We start from the raw sequence: 25,692 nt of genomic DNA on the forward strand, positions 1-25,692 counted from the left end.
CGCACGGGGGCGCTGTGCTCCGCCTCCTCCCGTGAGCTCCCGCGGCGGGCGCGGTGCTCCCGGCGGGCCGCGCGCGGCCGGAAGCGGAAGTGGGTCGCGGCGATCATGGTGCCGCTGGGGCGGGGAAGGAGCTGCCGCCGGCACCCGGTGAGCGGGGGGGGGAGGGGGGGCGAGGGGGACAGGGGAAGGAGGAAGGACGGGCCGAGCCGAGCCGGACCAGGCCAGGCCAGGCCAGGCCAGGCCATAGCAGACCAGTGAGGCTCGTGCAGCCACCAGTAGTGGCTCTCCGCGGGACCGGGCCGGGCGGGGGTAGTGCCGCGCTCGGGGCGGGACCGCGGCGCTCGGCCCGGCCCGGCCCCGCCGCCACCGGCTGCCCTGGGGCTGGGCCTGTGAGTGGAGCGGGGCCCGGGCCCGGCCGAGCCGCCTGACCCCCCCGCCCGTCCTTGTGTTGCAGATGAGCCGTTCCGGCCGGAGCTCCCGGTAGCGCGGTGAGAGGCGCGGAGCCATGGGCGAGAACAGCCCCGAGGGCAACGTCATCTACTATGAAGTGGAGGAAGACGACTTAGCCCAAGATGACAATATGATGAGGTTTGCTGACAAAAACGGGCTGGTGTCCTCCTCGTCCGGGACGGTCTATGACAGGACAACTGTGCTCATAGAGCAGGACCACAGTGTGCTGGAAGATGAGGAGGATGAAGGACAGTGTGGTGATCACTTGCCTTTTTTACCAGAGGGTCATGAAGAAGGATTTCATTTAATAGCAGATCATGAAGGAATGTCACAGGGTTATGTGCAACATATTATTTCTCCAGATCAGATTCATCTAACAATAAATCCTGGTTCAACTCCCATGCCAAGAAACATCGAAGGAGCAACGCTCACTTTGCAGTCTGAGTGCCCAGAAACCAAGCGTAAGGAAGTGAGTAGCTAAACGTGATTGCGGGTTTTATGCACTCTTCTGACCTTAAAGGCATTGAAAATGTGCTTTGCCAAGGCTGTTTTTCAGGAGATGTGCAGTAGTTTTGCTTGTTTTCCAGGGGTTTTGTGTAACGTAGTGAATTGCCCTCCACTAAATCTGCTCTCCTCACTTCCAGCTTCGCTGTGTGCTGGGGAGAACCAAGTCCCAGCAGAGCTGCCAGGAGCATCCCTTTTCCCTCTGACACCACCTGCTGCCCTAGGAGCCTGCCAGAAGGCACTTTGTGGCACTGGATGGCAGGAGGGTGTGGCACTGCCACATGTTTGTGGCAGTGACGTGTGTAATTTTAGCAATCTTCTGGTTTTCTTCTGGTTGGGTCATTATTCTGTGAGTTCAGAGGTAGCTGAAAACCTGAGCTGTTAACTCTGGGATTGGCCACATTCTCAAGAAAAGCACATTCAGGTCACAGTTAAGGTCCAGGCCACTGCTGGGAGCTGGAGATGCCAAACTTTAAATTACTTGTAGTTTTATTGTGTCACAGAGAAAATGTGAGAGAAGAGGGAAGCTTTAAGCTGCTATTTGATGTATTTTGAAAGCTCAGGTCAGCCTGCATGGTTAAAATTAAGGAGTTTACTCTTAATTCTGTTTCCCTGGTGAATTCTATCTGGACACACGGTGGTGAGGGCTTGTCCTGGGCCTCTTCTTCTTGGGTGCAAGAGCAAAGGGAAGTTGACTGTGACACCAGCTCAGGGACAGCTTAGTGCTCTTTTTTTGGCCCTCCTGAGTTATGTGAGGGGTGATGAGTCCAAGTGTCTGCACCAGTGTCAGCAGTAGCAGCATCAACTACTTGTGTAACTGAGAGGGAGAGCGCTGCAGCCCTGAGCCCTGGCTGTGACACTAAATCCTGTCCCTTGGCAGAGAACTGTCACCATCATGGCTGGGTGGGGGGAGCGGGGTGTCATCTCTGCAGCTGGGCAACTTCTGGACTAAGGTGTGTTCAGTGAGCCTGTTTGAGTCTCCTTTTGTCAGTTACTGATGTTAGCAGCTGCTGCAGCCTGTACCTGCTGAAGTAATTCACTTTTTCTGTCAGTCATGTATGTACTTTCTCTCTTCTTTGTGGGACCCTGAGCCGCTCCCAGAGCAGCGGGTGGGAGCTAAACAGGGTCAATGGCTGCACGTGCAATTAAACTGGAAAGGGCGCCTTTATTTTTTCATCCTTGCTTTTTAGAGAAGGCTTGTGAGATGTGGAATTTCCTAATGAAATCCTTTATATGAATTTATTTTCCATTTCTGGAATTAATATCCCAGAGTAGAGGGCAATGATACCATAATGTGAAAGCAGCGGCACTGAGACCTGAGCACGTGTGAAACTTCTATCTTGTGAAATGCCTTTTTGCCTGCTGTTTCAAAGGTCTGATAAGTTGTCTGGAGGTGGGGAAAGGAAAGTTCTAAAGCTCCCAAACATCTGGCTTATCTCTGAAAATCAGCAACTCCATTCTTTGGTACTTCCAAAATATCTGCAGCAGTTTTAACACTTGAGATAACGGTTTTAAAGTCTTAAATTTTCAAGTCAGTCTTAAGGCATTTATGAAGCTAAAAAGGGGTTTTTGCACTTTAGTGACGTTTGGCTTTTTTTTGTTCTATTGTATGTCTCTCACTGTAATTGTGTTGGTAAGAACAAACATGATTACAGTATTTCAAATTCAGTTATTCTTTGTTCAGTGATGACACAGAAAAATTAGCCATTTAGGGGGAATATTGTAAGCTCAGGAGGAGGTAAAGGCAAACGGAGCAGTTACTTTAGACTTTGAACCAGGGTGTGAGGCTCCGCTTCCTCCAGCCCTGTTGGCTATTGCACAATGAGTTCCCGTTTCTGAGGTAAGTGCTGGATTACGGCTCTTCCAGCGTCCCCCTGGCAGAGGCAGCAGCTCACTGTCCCTGGCCAAAAGCCACAGTCTCGAAGCACCTGGGCGCTGTCCTGCCTGTCTGGGGCTTCGCCTCTGCTGCCTTGTTTGTTTTCTGTTGTGCTTGGGTGCTGTGGCAGCCTGGAGCTCTTGCTGCTGTACCTGTGAGGCTTTCAAATCAGTCTCTGATGGTTTTGTGTATATAAGCAGTGCTGTTTGTGTGTATAAGCAATGTGCAGTGTGTTGATGTGCTGATGTGAAAAGGGAATTAAACGCTGTGATGCTTCACAGAAAGATTTGTTTTGCTCAAAATGTGGTGGTGTTATTGCTGCTGTCTGTGGTGTGCTCAGAAGGATTTGTGAAATAAAGATTTGACCTTTATTTGGCCTTTAGAGGGAACAGAGCACTGCAAGACGATTGTTAAGAGTTCAGACCATTAAACTGATGTTGCTACTGCCACCCTCCCTTACACATAGGCAGTGACAGCTGGGAACCAAACAGCTTAATCTGTAATTAATAGTGTCCTTTTTCTTCTAGACCTACATGTAAACACCTAGAAAGCTTTACAGAACCCTCCCTTCATTTTCAGGTAGTTCCTGCCTGTGTCAGATCCCTTGTGTACCATGGGAATTATTGGGGAGAATGTTCTGTAAAGTGTTAATTTCCAACTGCCTTAAAGCTGTAACAGGGAACATTTACTTCAGCACTGATACGCGAATTGTACTGGATCTGCTGACCCCAGGGGAGGATGAGGTACCCTCCTCATGTAATAAAATGTGCTTTCTGATGTTGGTGTGTTACTGGCCTGTGCTCCCACGTTGTGGCTGGCTCAGCACAACCAAACTTCCTAACTGCATTGTAACCATGCTGTAATTCTTGGGCATTTAGTGGTCACTTCTGCCTGATTTGAACTGTAAATTAAGGGCAAATTGCTTTAGAGTGAAATTACTGTTTCCTTCTCTGAGAATGCTGAGTGACTAGTTGAAAATGTGAAGGGATGAATTCCCTGCTTCCCCTGGCAGGCAGAAGCTCAGCCATGCCCAGGACAGCTGGGCTCCAGCAGGCCTAACACAGACTGGGGAACACAAAATGTTTCCCCTTCCTCATCCTTCCCCAGCTCTCTATACTGAACATGACATCACATGGTCTGAGATATCCCTAGATCAGTCATGGTCAGCTGTCCCAGCCGTGTCCCCTCCCCACTCCCTGTGTACCCTTAGCCCCTTACTGGTGGGGCAGAATGAGAAGCAGTAAAAAAATCCGTCTCTATATCATCAGCCCTGTGTTGAGCACAAATCCAGAACATGCCCCATATGTGTGAAGATGAACTCTACCACAGCCAAACCCAGCATATTATGGTATTTCTGTGCTCTGTGTAAAGGTTTCTTGTATGTCTCACATGCTTTAATGTTCTCCAGATAGGAAGGTTTTATTGAGGCCAGGCAAAGGTGAATGCTAGCCTGTTGTGGGAGCAACAAGAGACCATGGATTGAGATACACAAAAGATCACTCAACTTTATAGAATTTTCTTAAAGAGGCCCTGCTGGCAGCTTTTTCCCCTGCAAAGCAGGTTGGAAGTAACCAAGAAACTATTTCTCTTTTGTTATGGAGAACTGTCTAGAACCTGATTTATAGCTGGTGTGACTTGCCAAGTCCTCTCTTGGGCTCTTCAATCATCTTTAGGTGTTGAGGTTTCTGAACTGTGACAGTCAAATGAAAGTCATCAGTTTGGTAGTTAATGATGGAGGATAACTTTATTCAGGCAGATTAGGTGGTGTATTCCTTGTGCTTCACAAGAGAGGATGAGATTTCATTAGGTGTTACCACTTGCACACTGGAAGCTTCTAAACGATCCCTTGTGCCTGTTGCAGAAGTGGGGAAGGTACCAAATCTAATTCCATGTGAAATTGTCCTAGGGATCTTGATGGCTTACTGAGAAATCTGTGACACCTGTATTTGGGTGTCCTTGTAACCTGATGTGATCCGTTACACTTCAGGCACTGGCTGTTTCAGTAACCACAGAAGGAAAGAGCAAGGCTCAATGAAGGCTGCTTTGGGATAAAGTGAAGTAATGAATGGACTGGTGGTTAGACCATGGGAGATGGTAAAAACTATTTCGCTCAAGGTGTTGATGGGAATTCAGCACACAGGGCAGTGAATTTGAGCGTTGTGACTGCATTTTCCTTTGTCTCCCTGCTCCACAAATAAGTAGCTCTGCTAGAAGCATTGGACTGAAGTGCAGGTGCTACACATGTGGGTAGTGGACAGGTTTTGATGCCTTAGGTTTTAACTTTTCTATTTTTCAAATCCTGCACTGCCCAGTGTGTAACTCTGAAGTTTCTTGTAGCCTGTTAATTTCTGTTCTCTCGTGCTAGGTAGACATAACAAAGCCTCTCCGGGCCTGCTCTTCAAGGACACCCAGACCGTCCTAGACCCAAAAAGTATAAGCCAAAAGCCTCTAAAGGGGGGCAAGCTGAGGGGAATTACATCATTAAACTGAAGCTTTAATTGGAGAATTAACCCTGCTGTGCAAATGAACCAAACCTATAAAAGTGTGAAGAACTCATGCCCTGCCGTCCACCTTGGGGTCCATCTTGGCAGTGGCCTCTGGCTCCCCAGGGGTACCTTTGAAGGCTTTTCAAATAAATACCTGCCTTTATTCCCTTACTCCTGTCTAGTCTCTGTTTTTAGGAGGCCTCTCAAAGCATCAGTTTGATGGCTCCTCAATGTTCTTTCCAACTGTTTTATCAGATTTTTAGCTAGAAAAATTTCGGATTATGTTTTTCCTTTTTCCCCTTCTGTTAGACTCCTGTTCTGCAAGGCCAACTGCTTTCTCATGTGCCACTCCTTCCTTGCAGAGTGCAGCAGAAATGTTGTCAGAGAATTAAGCGGCAGTAAATTTTTTGGGGGGCTTTGGGGTCAAAATCTGTTGCATTGTCTTTGATGTCTGACTGCAGTTCTACCCAGTCTGGATTCTAGAAATGATTAAAAGTTATTAAGCAGGCAGCATTTTGTCCCTTAGGTTAAGCGCTACCAGTGCACCTTCGAGGGCTGTCCCCGCACCTACAGCACCGCTGGCAACCTGCGCACGCACCAGAAAACCCACCGTGGGGAGTACACGTTCGTCTGCAACCAGGAGGGCTGTGGCAAGGCCTTCCTCACCTCCTACAGCCTCAAAATCCATGTGCGGGTGCATACCAAGGAGAAACCATTTGAGTGCGACGTGCAGGGCTGTGAGAAGGCGTTCAATACACTGTACAGGTGAGAAGGTGCTCACCACTGTATACGTGGGATGGCTCTGGCGAGTTTTCTTGTAGGTATGGCTGTTGCTGTTCTGCAAGTTGCATCTACTTTGTGTTTGTATTTGAATACAATTGTTTTGCTTCTTCTGTGTACACACCCCTCAAGTGTGGCAATGCTGTCCACAGGGTAGGATGACAGAACTGTGGTGACATGCTTAACTTCTTAATATTCCAATAGCATTGAAGGTGGTGAATAAGCACAAGCATCTCTCGGACTTGTTGGAGGACTTTGGAACTGACAGCAGTTTCATGAGGTCATTACCTTCTGCTCAGGATATGTTAAGCCTTTGATCCTGTCCTGCACATTTGAAAGAATGGCTTGCTTGCCTCAGGCCAGGGCTTTCTTACCCTGCCAGTTCTAAGAGGGATTTTTTTGGCATGTTTTTTAGGTTGAAAGCACATCAAAGGCTTCACACAGGGAAAACATTTAACTGTGAATCAGAAGGCTGCAGCAAATACTTCACAACGCACAGTGACCTGAGGAAGCACATTCGAACACACACAGGAGAAAAGCCATTTCGGTGAGTTGCTGGATGGCAGTTCTGGCTTCTGTGGCTCAGGTAATGAGGCACCTGTGCCAAAAAGCAGCTGTTATTGCTCTGAATGGAATGGTGTTCTCCTGAGAAATAAGTGAACGTGGCTGGCTGGCGTTGGAGCATGTTTGTTGTTGAGCTCCTACAGCAGCCTTTAACAGAGGGTGCAGTGATTGTCCTAAAAGACAAGAACAGTCAAGGTATTTTTTAAAACGTAAACCTGTGCCACGATGAGCATCTTTTAAAACACATTGCTGCTCTCTGCTGGGATGCAATGTGTATTCCATGAAGGAGACTCCCTCAAATACTGCCTAATACTGCCTTCGTGCTTGGATTTTAAAGTCCTACTCAGAGCCCTGCTGCGATCTGTGTAGCATGCACAGCAGCTTCTGGGAGATATCTGGTTGCAAACAGAGCTTAGCTTTGGGCGTGCTTTTTAGAGTCCTGGGACTATTGCAAAGCATGATCTAAGGTTGTAGCTAATGCATCGAAGGGGGCTGATGCTGACTCTCCTGTGATGCCTCATTCAGGTGTGAGCATGATGGCTGTGGGAAGGCTTTTGCTGCAAGCCACCACCTCAAAACACATGTTAGAACACATACTGGTAAGTTCTATGGGGTTTTTTCAAAATTTTCTTTAATTGAGCTTATGTAGTTTATACTAACTCTCAGAATCCTAATGTGAACTTAGTTACATGTGATATGGGAGTGACACCAAGCTGAGTGGCTCAGGCAACACATGTGAGGGAGGGGATGGCATCCAGAGAGACCTTTGCAGGCTGGAGGAGTGTGCCCCTGTGAGCCTCATGAGTTTAAAAAGGCCAAGTGCAAACTCCTGCACCTACGTCAAGCCAGTCCACATTTTCCATTTACGCAGTTATATTTATGCTTGACCGGTCTTGAATTCAATGAATGTGTTTTCACAAATGTATCAGTAATGATGCATAACAATGAAATATTGTGTTGTGTGTCAGTTCCCATGGTGAAATGGAAGCATTCACCTGCGGGACTCCCAGGAATAGTGAATGCATGAAGGGGCATTAAACATCTTGTTTGTATGAAATACTGCTCTCCCATGTGCTTTAGAAGTGTGTGTCTGATAGTATGTTTTTAAGTCTGTTAAATGTGTTTTGTGCTGCCTCTAGGGGAGAAACCCTTCTTCTGTCCCAGCAATGGTTGTGAGAAGACTTTCAGTACCCAGTACAGTCTCAAGAGTCACATGAAAGGTCATGAGAAGGGACATACCTATAATGCACTTCCCAATAACAATGTGTCTGAGGTTAGTAGCACTTCTGCCTAATGCTCCCCAACCATACCTTGGGGAAGAAATCATTTGGTTTGCAGCTTGTTCTTAAGGTGTAACATTTAAGACTGGGATTTTCAAAGGGAGTTGTAAGTGCTCACTTTGCCACGTGTGCATGTGGGCAGTTGTATCCATCAGGCTGCTTTCTTTGTGTGTGCTTCAGTCGGAATCACTACTGTGGGATAAACATGTGAAGTAAAATAGATACCAACTAAAAACACTAACTGTGAAGGTTTAATTTTTTAATTTTCTAAAAGTTGATTTGTTCCTATGCTAATTTAAAATTCTGGGTTTATATGACTTTGTGGAAGTACTTTGACAGAGATGTTAAGAATCCTTGATAGCTACTAAATATCCTTTGCTTAAAAATCTTGCTCCTTTGATTTTAGAACTGAGACCTGGGTCCCATATAAGCAGAGTGTGGACTCTAAAAGGTCATTTAAAACATTTATGACGTTATTCTTTTAATATATAATTCAAATTGTTTTTCTTTTTTACAGGATACAAGTCACTCACTTTGTCTTAGTGATTTAAGCCTCATATCAACAGATTCAGAATTGCGGGAGAGCTCTAATCCAGTGAGTTACTGTCCTGGAATTGCCTCATCCTCATTGGAGTTTTGATTTTGTCCTCCAAAATGTGTAGTGCTTAGTTCAACCTGCTGTTGAAGGCTCTGCATCTGATTTTACAATAACAATGTTGTTGCTTCTTGATAAGTGTTGCCTGAGCTTAAATTTTACATAGAGGAAAATTAGGTGCTGAGGAGACTGTGTTGTTCTTTGTGCTGTGGTGCCGGGAGCAGGGCGCAGCTTTTGTATATATTCTGCTCTTCGAGCAGTGTGGGTGACTAGAATTGCATAGTCCAGGATATAGTCTATATGGAGCTCCTTTTTTCTGCTCCAGAAAAGGTTCTGCAAGCATTAATGTCTGTTTCTGTTTCTGACTGAGTACTGCAAGAAATAAGGGTTAAACAAAGTATGGATGCAGAGGAATATATTTTACTTTTGAAGAAGTTACTTATTTTTGTAGGGATTTGCTCATTATGTTGGTAAATTTGATTACCGGTAATAAAACTAAGCATATAAGTAATATATGTTGCCATTCCTGAAGGTGGCTGGTTCATTGGAGGAGGTTTCTGACATGCACACGCTGCTTGACTGGGGTTTGTGCAGTTTGATACCTGAGAGCACTGTCTGATGTCTTCCTCTTTGTTTTCTGTTTGTCAGACTCATGGACAGGACCTCAGCACAATCTCACCAGCAAGCATCTTTGAGTCTATGTTTCAGAGCCCAGACCACACTACAAATCAGGATGACTCTCAGCAGACAGGTACCAGTTGTATCTGCACTGCTATTAAAGACAACTTTGTGACAGCTCTGCATGCATGTACTGAGTTCAGCATTTCAGACTGAAGCTTAATGCCCAACGTAACTCCTAAGAAGCAAAAAGAACTTTACCTTCAGTGTTGAAATTCATTGATGTTGGGATGCATGGTGTGCACAGACCATGTGACACTCAGTGAGAGGGGAGATGACCCAGCACACTGTCCTGCAGTACTGCCATTGGAGCTCTCAAGCAGTCCACATCATCCTGTTTTCAAGGTTCTCTCTTGAAGTTGCTGCACAACCTGGCTGATAAAAGGCTTATTAGAGAGAGCTGATGAGCCTGATCAGGCTCAGTGTAGAGCCCAGTGTTACCAACTTCCTGAATTTGCAGCTACTTTTAGATTTCACTGCCTAGGGTTGTTTTTGAGCACTAGTCTGAAGTTAGGAATGTGGTAATGCTTTACTTGGCAAAAATCCATCAGCTAGCTGGTAAGTTCATTGAAAAAGCAGTTTATTCAGACCTAATGAGAACTGATACATTTTTTCTGTTTCTTTTTCAGCAGCTGCCTTGATTGAAGGGTTTAATGGCGACACGGACTCGGTTGCTGCACTCCCGCCCCCAGCAGGAGACGCAACCTCATTGTCCCTCCCCCTGGTCCTGCAGCTTGGCCTCCCTGAGCCTGCGCAGGCAGCACTGCAAGCCTCAGCAGCACCTGCTGCTCCCTCTTCCATAGCACCCAGCTCACAGCCAGCTGCGTTTGGGAATCCTGCAACTGTTTTACAATCCCCAGAAGTGCCTGTTCCTCGCAGCACACCATTTGCAGCCAGTCACCAAGACTTCCTGCAGCACACCCAGCCGCCACCGCAGCCCATTGTACAGGGACTGCCAGTGGTTGCTGGGGCTCCTGCCCCGACAGCCCCGAGTGCTGCTGATCCCCTGCCAGCTGTAGTTCAGACTGTGCCTGTTGGTGCAAACCCTGTTTTGACCAGTAACCCCACTATAACCATTACTCCTTCTCCGAGCACCGCCATTCTGCAGTCCAGCATTGTCATGGGAGAGCAGAACTTACAATGGATCTTAAATGGTGCCACTGGTTCCCCACAAAGCCAAGAACAAATGGTCAGTACATCCAGTACAGGCTTTGGAACAGCTTGAACCATTCCTCCTAAAGCCCTTGCTTTTGAAAAGGGAGGGAGTTGAACCTGTAAGATAAACCCCAGGATGTAGTGTGGTATAATGCTTGTCATTTTAGTGTGTATACATGTCACCAGTGCAGCCCCTGGAATAGACAGGGAAGTAAATACAGCACAGAGAAATCCAGGGTGCAGAAAGATGTTGCTTTCTTCTTTCCACCAGTGGTGGACTTCTGCCAGCAGGTATCAGTGTGTTTATCCAGGATGGCACCACCAGGCCTGAGGATATACGTGGGCCTTAATCTATTACTTTTAATGCATAGAAGCCCAAAAGACTTGTAAAGGCTGTGTTTAGGCATTTTGTAATCTTTGTCTCTGCCTAATTTAGACTGATAATGAAAAGAGTTTTTTTGAAAAGAGAATGTTTGTGGTTTTCCATTGAATCTGGATAGCTGAAGCTTCAGGAGTTTTCTCTTTGACAATATTGGTGCCACTTTAGGCTCTCAGCTGCAGGTGGACACGAGTGAGTGGCTGCAGGTACAGGCAGTGGGACCACACACAGCAGTGTTTAAGAATTCAGTCATTGAATTGTCAAAACCCGCAAGCTGAGTTAGCCAACAAATAATGCAGGGGATATTATGCCCAATCTCTAGGACCACTGAAACAATACTTTGAGCCCAGTTTTCCTGTGTGTCTTTTTGGAATATGTGTATAGCTGTTTAGAATTTGAGCAATAGAAATTTGATTGGAGTCAATTCACACTTTTTTCTTGTTTGTTTGTTTTTTTCTTTAAAGCCACAAGTTCCAAAAGTAGTAGAAAAGGTGTTTTTTACCACTGCATTACCAGTAGCTGGTAGCACAGGTAAGCATGATGATGAACTAATTTAACAAGGCTAATTTCTCTCTCCCTGCTGTGAAATTATGTAGCTCCATTGTGTTTTGTTTTTCTTTCACCTTCAGGAAACCCTGTTCAGCAGATTGGTCTCAGCGTTCCTGTTATTATTATAAAGCAGGAGGAGGCCTGCCAGTGCCAGTGTGCCTGCCGAGACTCTGCCAAGGACAAAGCCACCACCACCGTTAAGAAGGAATGTTCTTCACCTGATTCAAAAGCTTTGGAGCAGCCAGCTCCCCAGCTGCAGCCTCAGACCTTTCCTTCCTCCTCTGCTCCTCCTTCTTGTGGGCAGAGCAGTCAGATAGTTAACCCTTCAGACTCCCAGACTGAAACATTAAGTGCCATGGATGTATCGGACTTCCTGTCCCTCCAAAGTCCTGAAACCCCATCTAATATAATTCCAATCGAAGCACTACTGCAGGGTGAGGAAGAAATTGGTTTGAGTAGCAGCTTCTCTAAGTGAAGATGTTCCAGATTTTCCTTTGCACCTGGAGGGTATAAAACCTTCTCCTTAGAAGCAGAAACTGAAGGATCGATTCTTATTCCTTCCTCTTTGGAAATTTTGTGGCTTATTTCTGCTTCACAGATGTCATCTTAGTCACGTCCCAGGTACATCCACCTTTGATATTCTATCTAAAAAAGAAAAGGTAAAAAAAAAAAAAGAAATAGCTAAGTTATATATGAACTGTTTTGGCTGCACTGTCTGTCACTTTTGCTTGTCATATGTGAACACAGAAATTAAGGTTACTTGTGTGCAAAAAGATTTTTAAAAGCAAAAGGGGGGTTACTTTGTCTCCAATTGCACATCACTTATGTTTGGGATTAAGGTACTGGCAGCAAGTGGGTCTTTGTTACAACTTCTTGGGTCTCTAATTTTCTCCTGTCTGTCATGTCTGTACTAACCATGCACTAAAGGGGAGCCCAGGAAAGGAGGCTGCAGGGGAAGGAAATGGCATAGCTGTAGGAGAGGATTTATCTGCAGTGTGATTTGGATGCGATTGTCACATACCTGATGAGGAGCATGTGGTGAGCACTGTGCCTGGTTTTGCTGTATACTAATGCTCTTAATAAAGCCTCCAGGAGCTTTGGGGGGGGTTTATTTCAGCAGGGCACAAGTACCTTGTGCCCCTGATAGATCTGTTCATTTAATTCCACTAGGACTCAAGTGTGTTGCAGACATTGTGTCACAACATGGAAGCACAGTCAGAGCCGCTGCTGGCTCTGGCTCCAGAATCTGTTTTCTTGGCCTCTCCGAAGGGTACAGTGAGTCCCAGGTGTGGTCAGGTTGGTGCCTGCTGCTCTTTCGATTTCTTAGGCTCTGTTCAGCAACAAGTCATCATCCTAACCCTGGGACTGTTGAATTGGGAGCATGGTGCCTTTGCTGGTTACTCTCATCTTTTGTGAAGAACAACTCTTACGAAAATTTTCAGAAAGATTCAACATAAATTCAGAATTTGAATTTGAATTCAGTGAGTCTGTCCTTCAGTTGTCCATACATGCTTCTTTTTTTTCCTGTGAGCTATATAATTTCTGCCTGACTCTGCCTCCAGCCTACTGCAATGCCAGCTTTTTGTGCACGGGGCTATTTCTTGACTAAAAGATGTTACGCAGCAGAGTAGTTTTTCATATCAAACTGAGAGTCTATATTCTAACCTACTCAGGGTAAATCAAATCCAAACCCCCCCCCCCTTCCACCAAAAAGCCTGTAATGTTGCAATAAATGCAGTCTCATTCTAAATGGTTTATTTATGCTGCATTATTTTGAAAGATGTAATTTTATAGTTTTTATCCATCTTTCTGGCTTTGGCTGTCAGTCTTGTGTTAAAGGAAAGAATATTAAATAGTCTTTATTCAGTTTACAGTGTTGTCATTAGTGAGATACAAAGATATTGACTAAAGCCAATTAGTAGGGAGTGTCCCTGCACTCAGTTTAGAAATGCAAACTGTAGTGGATAGAGATCTTTTCACTGTTTATGTTTGATCAGAGCTGTTGTCTGTACCTCCAAGGAGGGGAGAACCCTGTGAGTGCTGCCTGGTGATCAGCAGGTGTTTAACCCTCCTGTGACATGCTCAGTGTAGCCTGACCAACACTGAGACTGGCTTCAGCGACCTCTCATGCTGTTCCCTTGAGAATGCGCTGCCCAGCCATGGACGGAAAGGGACTGAAGGGAACTGGTCTTCCCTTCTTGGACAGCTTGCTTTCAGTCAAGTGCAGAAGGGAAAAACAGTGTCCTGTGAGGGCAGATGGTTGTGCCAGGAATGCTCCGTGCCTGGGACATGCCATACGTCTGTGCCAGGGCAGAGAGCTCGGTGTTGACAGTTGCAGGGATGAACTTGAGGGCAGCACACATGCTGGCGTTGTTTCCTCTGGGTGTGTGGCAGGGCTGTGCAGGGCTGTTGTATAGCAGGGCTGCAAGTCCTGCAGCAACAGGGTTTGGAATCCACAAAACAGGTTAACAAAGCATTTCTTGTTTTGTTCCTGTAATGGCAATCCTTGGAGGGCAGCAAGGTGGTAGCCCCTTTGCTTTTCTCCTACAGCTTCATTTTGTGCTGCAGTTGGGTTGCATGGCAGCAAGAACTGCTTCAAACACAAACAAAATAGTCCCAAGCCTCCATGGCTAGGACTGTCCTCACAGAGGAGTCTCCTGCCAGCTATTCTGCATAGAGCTCCATTTGGGAGGGGATTGAGCACTGCCTGGAGCTGCTTGGAGGTCCCTCTGGTGCCTCTCACTGTGGCCTCGGGCATTTTCTTTGGCAAAGTGCAGCTGTGGTGTTTGAGTGTGAGTGGGTGTGGATGTGTGCCTGTGGGAGGCTGCTGATGCAGGAGTGTGAAGATTCCCCTGGAGTTGTGGAACCTCTTATGGGGACAAGGGTCCCAGATGTGGCCTGCACTGTGACAGCTGGGCAATTTAGCAACTGCTTCTGAGCCTTCACAGCCTTCAGGGAGGCTTTTTTAACTTTTGCTACTTATGACTCAGTCAACCTAAAACATGCTTCTGGTTGGACCAGAGAGCATCTTCAGAAATTTTTTTGTGACTGAAATGAGTAGAAGAAACTACCAAAGTCTCTGAACTGGGAGGCTCAATGTGGAGCCGTGGTGATGGGCAGCAGTGTCCAGGGTCGATCTGCTGTTTCTCTTCACAGCTACTGGGTTTGTTTAATGTGTTCCAGGAAAAGCACTATGTCCTGTTGATTCTTTGGTGCACTGGGTTTGCCATTGCCCCCTTATATGTGCATCAGGCAGGCTGCAATTCAGGTGGGACTGGTAAGAGCTTGTACTGAGGCAGGAGTGTGTGATTCTGTGAGCACATGGGCTGTGCATCCACTGTGTTTTACAGGTGTGTGCTTTTGTTGTTTATCATTCATCTGCTTTCCAGAGTGTTTGTGTTGCGTGTGTCTGAGATGTTTTCACATTTGCATCAACTCCAGTGCTGTGTGATCAGACTCTGCTCCAGGGCAGTCTGTGCCATGCTGGGATGGGAGGAGATCAAAGGGTAGCTGCAGCAAAGCTCTGAGATTCTGCAAGGCCAGGGATTTTCCTGTCCTTTCCTTGCTGCCCCAGCATTTAGCATATTCACTACTACATGGTTTATTAAAGGGAGAGTTTCTGCCCTTACAGATCTGGTGAGATGTTGGATTCCCAGAAAAGAGTTCATGTGCTGGAGCCTCTGGGAACAGCATGCCTGCCTCCACAAAGTCTGCATGAACCCTTTCAATTATCAGAGAGCAAAACTGCGCTGCTCTAGGTCACTTGTTTTGTGCTAGTGGGGGTTTACTTGGTCACTTGTAGTTTCTAGATGAGTGTAGAAGCCTAAACATGTAGAGGGGGTCAAGTTACTGACTTTGGTAGCTCTGGTCACCAAGTAAAGGACCCAAACGAGCAGACCTGGCATGCAGCTGAAGGCTGGAGAAATTGCTTTTTGTGCTTGTAGGTTTGTAGGGGGGGTCAGGGGGAGAGAATCAGCACTGATTGAATGCTGGTACTGAAGTACATGGAACAAAGTACGAGTTGGACACTTGTGTAATGCTGAGTGTACCCAGGAAGACAAGTTTGCAGAACCTCATACTGGTATCTAAAATGCACTTTAGGTTATTTTATCTTTAACCCAATTGCTGCAATTTCTTTTGTATATACTTTCACAAAGTTTATTTTTGCTCTGAGTAAAAGTTAACAGGGGTGTGCAAAGATGAGCACTTAACTTGGTGCAATACCTGTAGCTAAAGATCCTTGTCCCGTGTGGTCCGTGTGTCTGTCTGACAGAACAAGTGTGGTGGGTGTTGTGCTGCCCTTCCCCCATGCCCCAGACAAATTATGCATTGTTAGCAAACGTCCAATCTATGCAAATAACCCTCTGAGAGCACTGTGCTTCAGCAGCCTTTTCTCTCACACTTTCTGGGGGCTGCTTGTCACCCTGTTGGACATGCTGTGTCTCTTGATGTGTGTCCTTCTTCCCCTGTCCTCGTTCTGTCACCCGCGTGGGAACACAAGTGACAAGCTGCTCTCAAACAGGCATGTTGCACCTTTGAAAATTGTCTTCAAGATGGTTTCTGATGTCCTGTTACTGCCTTATTTCTTGGGGGTGGCCGTAGCCATCCACAACATTGTCCTTGATCTGCATCAATGCTGTGAACTGTTTACAGCACTCCTACTCCAAGATAAACTGGGTTCAGAGCTGGAGCCAGCCAGGCCCTTGGTGTAGAGCTGCAGGGAGAGCTGAGCTGAGGGTAGCTGTCCTTGGAGATGATTGGAGATGAGCAGCTGTTCCTGAGTTGGTTCCTGAGCTGAGGCAGCCGAGTCAGTGGGGCAGAGGAGATGAGATCTGGTGTCACGTTCTCCCTTCCACCGCTGGCTGGGAGACACCGGGCAAGGCACAGAACCTCGCCGTGCCTCAGATCCTCCCCATGGAACAAGGACAGGGTGTTGTCTCTGTGAAATGATTTGAGATCTGTGGGTGAAAAGTTCTTGGCAGGAGTTATGTGAGCTAGCTGGGCAGAACTGTTGGAGTCAGTTTGGATTGTAAGGCAAAAAAGAAGAGCATGTCTTTAATAAACCCCTGAATTTCTGACTGCAGAGTTTTTAATTGTATACTATTTTTTCCGTAACATATTTTGGAAGCAATGTCAAATTTTTATAAATGTTATCTGTAGTCAATTCTCATGGACAGGGCTGAACTTTTAACTTTTTTGTGTCTTATCTTGATATCTATCACATGTTCTAGAAGGTGGATTCTGTGTCTGCACTGAGAAATGCAAATTAAACTGGATATTTATGTAGTAGTGTACATAGTCTGAGTGTGTGTGTTTTTGGAACTAGGTGAAACCCCACACCATGCTGCAGTGGTGTGCAAGCTGGCCAAAATTTGGTTCATTATGGAGTGTACACTTCCTCAAATAAATGCAGTTTCTACTTTTTCTTAAAGATTTTTTTCACATGACCTTTTCCAGCAGACTTGAGGGTGTGCTTGCAGTGCTGTAGTTGCAGTCGCTGGTGTTCCTGGTTTGTGACTCTGTTGTCCTCCTGCTGCTCGGGCTGACCCTGCTCTGTTCTGCCTCACCCAGCCGAGCGCTGGCAAACCCCAGCCTGGCTCCACACCGGGGGCAGCTCCAGCGGAGCTGTCGGGACTGGGGGGGCTGCACTGCCTGGGGCTTTGGAGACGGCTGAACTAAACCCCAGTTTCTCAAGAATGTGTGTATGGTAATAAAGGAATTTATTTAACTCTGAAACATGGGAACAAATGTGCTTACATTGAGCAATGTGAAGATGTTAGTTACAGGTACAGTACTTCCAAAGGAAGAGCATCTCCAAAACCCAAAAGAGTAAATATGCATTTGTATTTTTTGAAGAATGTGAAATAATGGTGTTTGCTTAATTGCTCATTTTGTATGAAGTTAATATTGTACTTTGAAATATCTGCAAAGAAGTGGAAATTAACCTTTTTGGAATTGAAAGCAATATTAATACTAATGGAATCCTAATTAAATGCTTATTTAAACATTGTGTTATAATAGTTTTTCCTGAGAGTATTCTGTGGCAGAGGAGTGTGAGCGTCCTGCCCTGTCCCCTTAGGAAGACGAATTCCAACCTTGAAAGGTGGCGTTTGCCTTTTCACCCTACGCCCTCTCCCATCACTGGCCCAATTTCGCCACTCTGGTGCCGTGGGGTGTAGGTGGGAGTTGAAACCCAGAACCGGGGCATCTCCCACCCCAGACCTCCAACCTCGTCCCGTAGCTGGTTCGTGCTCAGGTCATGCCTGACTCCAGGACTGGCTCTCGGCAGGAGTTGAGCAGGGGCCTTAGAACAACACAGGGTTTGTGCCTCTGCAGCCTCTCCAGCGTCGGCTCGGGTTGGTCCTGATCCCAGAGCAGCCAGGGAAGAATCAACCTGTGGACCACACGGGGGCTGGGGGCGGCTGTGCCTCCTCCTTACGAGCAGACGGCGAGGGTGTGGGGAGATACAAACCAAGCCCCTCTCACTTTATTTTGAAGTGTAAATTTAATGGGATAAAGCACAAGCGCAGGGAGACCAAGCGAGATCCAAGGCCACGGCGGGGGAGCCCGGCGGTGCCGTCGTCACCGGTCCCTGTGTTCCCTCGGCACCGACCGGGCGTTCCCGGAGCCCCAAGCGATCGCGCCCCTCCGTCCCTTCCGCGAGGCCCATCCTCGGTCCCGCCGCCGCTCCCGGGGCTCCTCAGGGCCTCGCGCTGCTCGCCGCCGGGCCGGGACTCAGCGCCGCCCGCAGCGCGGCCATCGCCGCCGTCAGCTCCTCGCAGGCGGCGATGCGGGACCTCAGGTGCCGCTGCCGGAGCTCCAGCAGCTCCCGCAGCCTCTGCGGGTCGTCTGGAACCTGCAGGGAGACGGCGGGGAGCGCGGTCACGGCCGGAGCCGCGGGTACCCCGGACCCCCCAATGCCCCTTGGCCGTCCCGTTCCCCCTCCGCACCCGCCGCTCCCGCTCCGTCTCCGGCCGGCCTGCGCGCGACTCCTGCGCGCCCCCGGTCGCCATGGGAACCAGCGAGCCGCCCCGCCCCGCCGCCCGGATGTTGTGTCATCGCTCGGCGCCGCGGGCGGAAGTCGCGCCGCATGGCGCGGGCGGCGAGGGCGCTGGCGCTGGCGCGGGCGGCGGAGGGAGCGGCGGGGCCGGGGCCGGGGCCGGGGCCGGGGCCGGGTCGCGCCCGCTTGGTGCTGCTGCCGCCCGGCGGCGGGGCCTGGCCCGACCCTCACGATGCGCGCGGGGAACCAGCGGAGGGGGGAGGCTGGGCCGGCGGCGGGAGGCCCCCAGTCGAGCTGGGCTGGGCCGGACCGGAGGGTGGAGGCCCCGGCCGGCGAAGGCAGGTGCCCGGTCGCCCCGCTGACGCCTGGTGTCGCGCAGGTTGGAGGGAGGCGGTGGCGGCCGCGGCCAGTGCCTTGCAGGCAGGCGGGCTGGTGGCGGTGCCCACGGACACGGTGTACGGCGTGGCCTGCCTGGCCCAGGACTCGGCCGCCGTGCGCAGCATCTACAGCCTGAAAGGGCGGAACGGTGCGAAGCCGCTCGCCATCTGCCTCGGGGACGTGGAGCGGCTCTACAGGTGAGCGCGGCCGGGCCGTGGAGCCCGCGGGGCTGCCCGGAGATCCCGGCGGGCTGCAGCACCTCCTCTCGCGGACCCGGAGCCCCACGGAAGGGATGGGAGGGCATTGCTGGAGCTGCCTGAGGTCCAGTCGCCCGGCCGACACCGTGTGCACATCCTGATCCAGCTGTCTCTGGCCCTGCAGGTACTGCCACGTGAATGTTCCCGACGAGCTGCTGCGGGACTTGCTGCCGGGACCAGTGACCCTGGTCTTACAGCGTTCAGAAGAGCTAAATAAAGACTTGAATCCGTTCACATCAGTAAGTCTTAGCTACAGGATTGATCTCAGGGCTTCGGGGGCAGGGGGCTGGTTTTGTGTTGCTGCTGTAACATTTGTCCTTACTTGTCCCCAGAAGTGGTCCCTGTGTTGTCCTGCTCCCTGTGACTGACCTGGACATGGCATAAACCAGCATTAGGGCCTGATTTAAGTCTTGGGTTATTGCTGGTTCAGCAGATGTAGATCTGTCAGTTCTCTAGAGCTTCAGCTTTAAGTCAAGAGAACTTTAGGCAATGCAAATTAAAACCAGTTGCTGTGTGTAAAACCCTCCTCTCTTTCGCTGCAGCTGGTTGGTGTTCGCATTCCAAACCACCCCTTCATGAGAGACCTGGCACGTGCCTGCTCGGGACCGCTGGCTTTGACAAGCGCCAACATCAGCTCCCACGGCAGCACCCTGACCGTGTTGGTGAGGTTCTTTCATCCCTCAGGGATGTCACTGGGGCAGTTTGGCAGAGCCCCAGGCTCTCTCAGTTGAACTCAGCTTTAGCAATAAACCAAGAGTTGCTCTGTTGCTATATTTTTATTTTATTTAAATGATACTCACAAACCACTGTCAGGACTGTTACCCACAGCTCTCTTGCAGGAATTCCAGGACTTGTGGCCTCAGTTGTCCTTGGTCATTGATGGAGGCCCCATAGGAGACATCCAGAGCCCAGAGTGTCGCTTGGGGTCGACTGTGGTTGACTTATCTGTGTCGGGGAAATTCTCCATCATCCGGCCTGGCTGGTGAGTGTAGCTGGGGCTTTTCCCTTGCTTTAAATGAAACAAAGCTTTTGGATAGGGTTGGGTCATGCATTACTTTGCTTTGTTTTGTTCTGCTTTGTTTGCTTTGCTTTGCTTCCCACAGCAGTTCCACCTTTCCATTAATGTTAACTTAATTACGAGCACGTACAGAAATCCTCAAGAGCTCTCAAATTCCCCTTTCTCAAGGCTTCTATGTGAAGCCGTAGTTTCTGGAGTTCAGGCTCTCCTTAGTTCTAAGTGCAATCCTGTGTCTCACCAATTACTCTTCCCCAGAAAATGCAGTTTAATGCTCCAAACCCTTTGTTCTGATGGCTCTGTTTCTCCCTGCAGTGCACTAACACCCACAGTTGACATCTTGAAGAAGAAGTATGGCTTGCTACCAGAATCTTCCTAACCCTTGGGACTGGGAGCTGGTGGAGCTGGGCACTGTGTGCCTGTGCACTCAGGAGTGGGTGATCATGGCCTTGTTTAATAAGGTCAATGGGTTATGTCAAGGTAAATAAAAAAAAGTCTAGAAAACCCTTTCTGACCTCTTTGTGCTGCTGTATTGTTCCCAAATGTCTGTTCTGTTATCCTGATCAGGCTTTGTGAATACAGTGATTATGAAAGTTAAACTGTTGTCAGGATGGTGTGGGGAAGAACTGTGTGCCCCACCCACTTCTGAGTGCTCATCCCATGCCATCTGCACTGGAAGGAAAGCAAACATGGAGTAGAGGGGTTTGGAGCTTTGAGGGTGTTACAGCTGTGGTGTTCTCTGGCTGCTTTTCTCTGTTCTAAATGCAATTGAAACCTACTACTGAGATAAAACTGTCAGTGCTTCTGAAAATCCACAGTATTCAGAAAACCTAGGCTAGAGCTGCTCAGAGCAACCTGCTTCCTCCTAATGCAGAGAATGAAATAAGCTCTTGGCATGATGATCTTCCTTTGTTTAAATGTAGAATTCTCTCTTGATTTTGCTCTAAAATGGTGCTAAGCTGAAGTAAACAGGGAATGGATGAAAGTGTCCACTGGTATTTGTCATTGATTGAAAAGTAAAGTTGTTGGGAAGCAGGGAGGGGGTGGCATGGGATGTGGAGTCAGGATCCTTTCCCTGGGTGGAACAGCTCCACTGGGGTCTCCAGCGCTGCCTGTGGGACGTGAGTGAGGCCTGTGCCAGGGCCACTCCCCTGCCTGCACCCAGCCCTTGCACAGCCTGTGCTGGGATGGTTTTTCTCAATGTCTTGAGGGCCATGGAGGAGTTTTCTGTTGTTACTGCTCAGAAGCAGCTATTTCAGGCACTGCCAATGGATTGTACTACACACACAGCTGACCCCAGAGTCAGCATTGCCTGTCTGGAGCTTCTGCTATAAAATTCCCAAAGCACCAGGCTGGGTGAGTTACTGTCATTTGTAGAGCGAGAGCATGAGGGATCTCTGGCTGTTTCCCCTTCTCTGCATCTCTGCTCTTACCCTGCCTTTCCCAGTCAAGTATCCTCGGGCATGGAGGCGCTGAGGGAAATCAGAGGGGTCACTTCCTTTTGCGTGCGGAGGACCACTTGTTCTGCCCGCCTGTCCCTACAGTGCTGGCAGACACTGCTCTGAGCAGAGGGTCTGGTGTAGTAGAGGGGGCAGAGTGGGGCACTGAGGGTCCCCTGGGCAGTGACTCTCCACATCCCTCAGTTCACACCAGCACTGAGCAGAGCCAGAACTGCTGCCCTTGTGCCCCCGTGCCTGTGGGGGTGTGTAAAGGCTGTTTGGGGGCTTGCTGTAACCTCCCACCACAGTGAGCAATTTCCCTGCTGGATTTGCACAGTGGGCAGCCCCTGCGTCATTCCCTCAGCTCATCAGCTATTCATCCATCCTTGCTGGGCTACTCCAGTGCTCATCCATCACTCGCACCTGCCATCCACTTTCCAAATGTTTCCTATTTTCCCAGTGCTGTATTTCCCTGCTCAGACAAGCTGATCTTGCACCATCGATAACCAGGTGCAGCTGTGCCCCTGCCCTCTGTGCTTGCAGAGGCACACGGCTCTGCTGTGTGCCAGTGGAGCAGCTGAGCCATGGTCACCGATTGAACCATGCAGCTGAGGGGCCTCTAGGAGCCTGCTTCTCTGGCTGTGGGGGCTCTGCTGCAGCAAGGTCCTCCTCCTTCCCTTAGGGACTCGGAAACATGCAGGTGGAGCTGGTGCCCTCACAGCCAGGAAGGGCTCCTTTCCTACAGCTGGGTGAGGAGTGATGCTCCCCCAAGTGAGCCACAGCCTTAAGGAAGAGCAGGCTTGCCTGAATGGGACTGGCTCTGGCATCTGCTCTGGGATGCCTGGAGCACCTCATCTTGGCCACAACCTGATGTGGCATTTGCGAGTAGCCTTGGTGGGCAGAAAACTGGGGAAGTGTATCACCATCTCAGCTGCTGCCTCTGCTCGTGGCTCATTCCCTGCTGCCGGTGTTCAGTGTCCCTGCAAGTGACAGCTTTATTTATACCACCAGCATCAAGAGGATGAGCCATGCATCAGGCATGGGTGAAAGGGCTAGTGCTGTCGTTCTCTTGCAGAAGCTGCAGGTACTATAAATTCCCTCTTTCCTCTGGCTTCTGGCTGTCTGTGGGGCACTGTGGTGTCAGCATGATGTGCTGGGCACCAGCTGAAGTGACAAGCCTGTGTATCAGCATTGGGGCACTGTCAGCACCTCTGGAATGCACCAGCATGAAGCAAACCCGGGATTTGTTGCTTATTCACGTGTCCTTGGTACTTCCCAAACTGGGACCCTGCTGCTACACCGAGTGACTGCAGAGCCCTATGTGCTGTGGGCGGGGGACATGGTAGTGGGTCCAGCAGCCATAGTGAGTCATCAGGACACAGTGACCTGTCTGCTGGGACATGGTGAAAATATACCCCAGCCCAGCCAGGACATGGGGATCAGACACAGCTTCTGCTGGAATGGGAAGGTACCTTTGGAAATCTGGTAGGTGGGACTATAAACACATTCATAAATGTACTCACAGACCAGGGTGTCCCTAGTGTTTGCAGCCCTTGTAGAAGTCACATTGGCGTGAGCACTCAGAGAAGAAGTTACGTGGTTTGCATTTTAATTAGCACTTGCCCTGCAAACAAAAGTGCATCTGTAGAACCTCACTAGCGGAGCCAGTTCAAACTCGTGGAGCAATGGCTCAAACGAGCAACACCAGGCCAGGCTGCCTGGGCCAGGGTTGGATTGGAGGCGAAGCTGCTCGATGTCTGACCCTTTCCAGCCCTGTTGGAGCTATTGGGAATGCTGCTGTCTGAGGCATGCAAGAGCCCTAACCAGGGAGAGGTTTTACTCCATCACTGCAACCAGAGATCTGTAATGCTGCTGCTACTGCCCTCGTTCTGCTTCCCAATGAAATTAAAACTAGACTTGGGCTAATTAAGCTGGAAACACAAAATTGCAATTTGCAGCTGATTAAGTCTTTAAAAGAATATTTATGTTAATCTTCTTCTGATTTATTTTCTTGTAATGTCTTGACTAGGAGATAGCTTGGTAAGATGATTCTAGATGGAGCCCAGCCTGCCCTGCCAGATGCTGGGAGCTCAGAGTGGGGTTTTTTCACTCACTGTGGTTACAGGCAGGAAAAATGATCTTGTCTGTCTGGGCCAGGCCTGTATGCAGCAGGGTATGCTGAGTTGCAGCTCTTGGTTTTGCTGCAGGAGTGAGTCCATCTGTGTCAGGAGAGGGCTGTGAAACAGTGCGTGGAAAGGGGCATCCACTGGACAGCCAACTTTGGCTGGGGCAGTTCTGCCTCTCCTGCAGCTCCCAGACGTGGCTTTGCTGTTGCACAAGGAGGCTGCTGTGAAATGCTCTTTTGAGTTTATCCTCCCAGACTACAAAGGCCTATTGTAAAAACCCAGTTTCCTTCTGCACACTGTGCGTGCATATCCACTTACATTGTCCTCCAGCCCTTCTTCCAGCTCCAGAGCTGGCAGAATGCTGGGCAAGTTTCCGCAGGATACCGGTTTAAGGAATTAGTCTGCAGAAGTGTAAATGATAAAGACAGAAGGGACCTTGAAGTCATCTGGAGAGTCTTTCTCAGACAGCATTCCTGCTTCCAGATCACCCCAGGTACATTAGTCAGATTTGCTCTCAGCTCCCTTTTCTGGAGGATGTTCTGCCTGACTGCTCTTCTTCCTATTTTCCGGTTCCTTAAAAAAAATATTTATTTGGACTGGAATTTTTCAGGGGCTTAAAGGTAACACGGTCTGTGTTCATCCACCTCTTCTCCATTTTTTTCCCTTTTCAGAATGGCTGTGGTTTACCCACCCTGGTCTTGACGCCTTGGGGATGGCTGCAGGGAGTCCCTGGGGAGGGGGCTTTGGGCAGCACAGGTTGAGGTGGGGAAGTGCTGGCATGCCATGGGATGTCGCCGCTGCAGTCCCTGCGTGCAGGGAGAAGAGGTCCAGAGGTCAAGGGCTTTTCACTGTGGAATTGTTAAATTAACTATTAATTTAGTTTTGATTAAATTAAAACTTTTTTTTTTTTACCAGCAAATGATTCTCTGCATAATTAATGCTGGCTGAGACTGCTGATTCACTTGCTGCTGCTGTGGGACAGAGCATTCATTGCAGTCCAAGACGTGCTGGGTTCCAGGGGCAGTCCTGTAGGAAAGCCATGTGCGGCCCTAGGGAGAACTTTGGTGCCCGGGACAGGGAAAGCACTGGATTAGATCCCCCATTGCAATGAAACTATTAATTTTTATTGGTGAGCCCACTCTCCCCAGGGTCTGGGGTGATGCTCCCCATTAACTCTGCCTACAGGGGCTGGGAGTGGCCCGGCTGCAGCTCTGTCAGGTGCAAGTTGTCATCAGCCACAGCTTGATTGGATGAGATTTCTGGGGAACGAGAAGCTCCCAAGCTTCTGGCAGTTACCTGCCCAATGTGAGCAGAGGAGAATTTTCAGGTTTTTTTCCTTGTTGTATAGCTGTACCCTCTAAACACCCTTCAAACGCTGATAGGCTTCCCAAGGTGTGGAGAGAGCGCTTCCCTGCCTCCACGTGTCTGAAAGCAAAAGAAATGGTGAGTCACAGGGATTTGCGGTTTTAATAATGAAATATCATCTTTTAAAACCTGCAGTGAGCAGGGCAGTTGGTTTCATTGTTCTGAGCATGTTTGGCCAAAATCCTCTGCTGGTTACCAGACATCCATTCCCCTCTGCTGTGTGGCTGCAGCTGTGGTGAGATGAGTGGTGGGGCAGGGATCAATGGTGGAGCAGGGATGGAGGTGGGATGGGGATCGCTGGCAGGGCAGTAAGCACCACACCTGGCTGATGTGGGAGCCCCAGGGCTGGCAGAGAGAGCGGTCAGTGGGGCTCTGTGGTGCCTGGCTGAGGATGGCTGGGATTGCAGTAAAACTAAACTTAGCATCCAGGATGTTCCTGAGAGACACTGTCAAGGTGCCACTGGTGTTTGGAACAGGCTGGTCCTGCAGCCAGCTGGGAACGCTGGCGAGATGAACATTCAGTGCAGAGACCATGTTTGCTCTACTTGTGCCCTCCGTGGTTAATGCGCTGCAAATAACTTGGCAATGACTACAGTTAGGCCAGGACATCTCCCTGTAATCTGGATCCCTGTTGTGCTGTCAGACTCAATTCAAATTTAATTTGCTAAAGGTGTGTATCAGGCAGCTTTTTTTCCTTAACACAAAACTGAGGGGGAAGATAATATTGATGGAAAAATAATACAAGTTCATATTCTTCTGACCTTAAGGAAGGAAAAGAGATGCCAGAAAACTTGGCTAAATTTACATTTTAATGGG

At 48.9% G+C, this 25,692-nt stretch overlaps 2 protein-coding genes and 1 long non-coding RNA gene across 4 annotated transcripts; 2 read left to right on the forward strand and 1 right to left on the reverse strand.

The window, feature by feature from the left end:
• Window positions 1-52: 52 nt before the first annotated feature.
• MTF1 (metal regulatory transcription factor 1) lies at window positions 53-17,314 on the forward strand. Of its 2 annotated transcripts, none has more exons than XM_032132056.1 (11): window positions 53-147; window positions 455-919; window positions 5,843-6,081; window positions 6,512-6,643; window positions 7,186-7,259; window positions 7,800-7,933; window positions 8,458-8,535; window positions 9,184-9,286; window positions 9,843-10,402; window positions 11,212-11,278; window positions 11,377-17,314. In XM_032132056.1, exons 2-11 carry the CDS (start codon window positions 506-508, stop codon window positions 11,769-11,771), a joined length of 2,196 nt encoding a protein of 731 aa, XP_031987947.1. In that variant the 5' UTR covers window positions 53-147; window positions 455-505; the 3' UTR covers window positions 11,772-17,314. The 2 variants fall into 2 exon arrangements, with proteins under 2 accessions (XP_031987947.1, XP_031987948.1); XM_032132057.1 differs by having other exon boundaries at window positions 9,846-10,402.
• Window positions 17,315-17,751: 437 nt separating this feature from the next.
• Window positions 17,752-18,334, reverse strand: LOC116454907. Its single transcript, XR_004244236.1, has 2 exons — window positions 18,247-18,334; window positions 17,752-18,152 (listed from the first exon to the last, which is right to left on the reverse strand). It is a non-coding gene; the product is annotated as an uncharacterized LOC116454907 (long non-coding RNA).
• A 52-nt stretch (window positions 18,335-18,386) lies between these two features.
• On the forward strand, window positions 18,387-20,934 carry YRDC (yrdC N6-threonylcarbamoyltransferase domain containing). Its single transcript, XM_032132395.1, has 5 exons — window positions 18,387-18,871; window positions 19,056-19,170; window positions 19,474-19,593; window positions 19,771-19,913; window positions 20,262-20,934. The coding sequence occupies exons 1-5, from the start codon at window positions 18,387-18,389 to the stop codon at window positions 20,323-20,325; spliced, it is 927 nt and encodes a 308-aa protein (XP_031988286.1). The 3' UTR covers window positions 20,326-20,934.
• The last annotated feature ends 4,758 nt before the right edge of the window (window positions 20,935-25,692 follow it).

Source organism: Corvus moneduloides, chromosome 23 (genome assembly GCF_009650955.1).
Source record: "Corvus moneduloides isolate bCorMon1 chromosome 23, bCorMon1.pri, whole genome shotgun sequence".
NCBI lineage: Eukaryota > Metazoa > Chordata > Aves > Passeriformes > Corvidae > Corvus > Corvus moneduloides.

Excerpts from the sequence above, each read along its gene's own strand:
- MTF1 (XM_032132056.1), top strand. The coding sequence starts at position 506 with ATGGGCGAGAACAGCCCCGAGGGCAACGTCATCTACTATGAAGTGGAG. Across the intron at positions 6,082-6,511 it reads GCGTTCAATACACTGTACAG|GTTGAAAGCACATCAAAGGC; the intron begins GTGAGAAGGTGC and ends CATGTTTTTTAG. Across the intron at positions 9,287-9,842 it reads GGATGACTCTCAGCAGACAG|CAGCTGCCTTGATTGAAGGG; the intron begins GTACCAGTTGTA and ends TTTCTTTTTCAG.
- YRDC (XM_032132395.1), top strand. The coding sequence starts at position 18,387 with ATGGCGCGGGCGGCGAGGGCGCTGGCGCTGGCGCGGGCGGCGGAGGGA. Across the intron at positions 19,171-19,473 it reads ACTTGAATCCGTTCACATCA|CTGGTTGGTGTTCGCATTCC; the intron begins GTAAGTCTTAGC and ends CTTTCGCTGCAG. Across the intron at positions 19,914-20,261 it reads TCCATCATCCGGCCTGGCTG|TGCACTAACACCCACAGTTG; the intron begins GTGAGTGTAGCT and ends TTCTCCCTGCAG.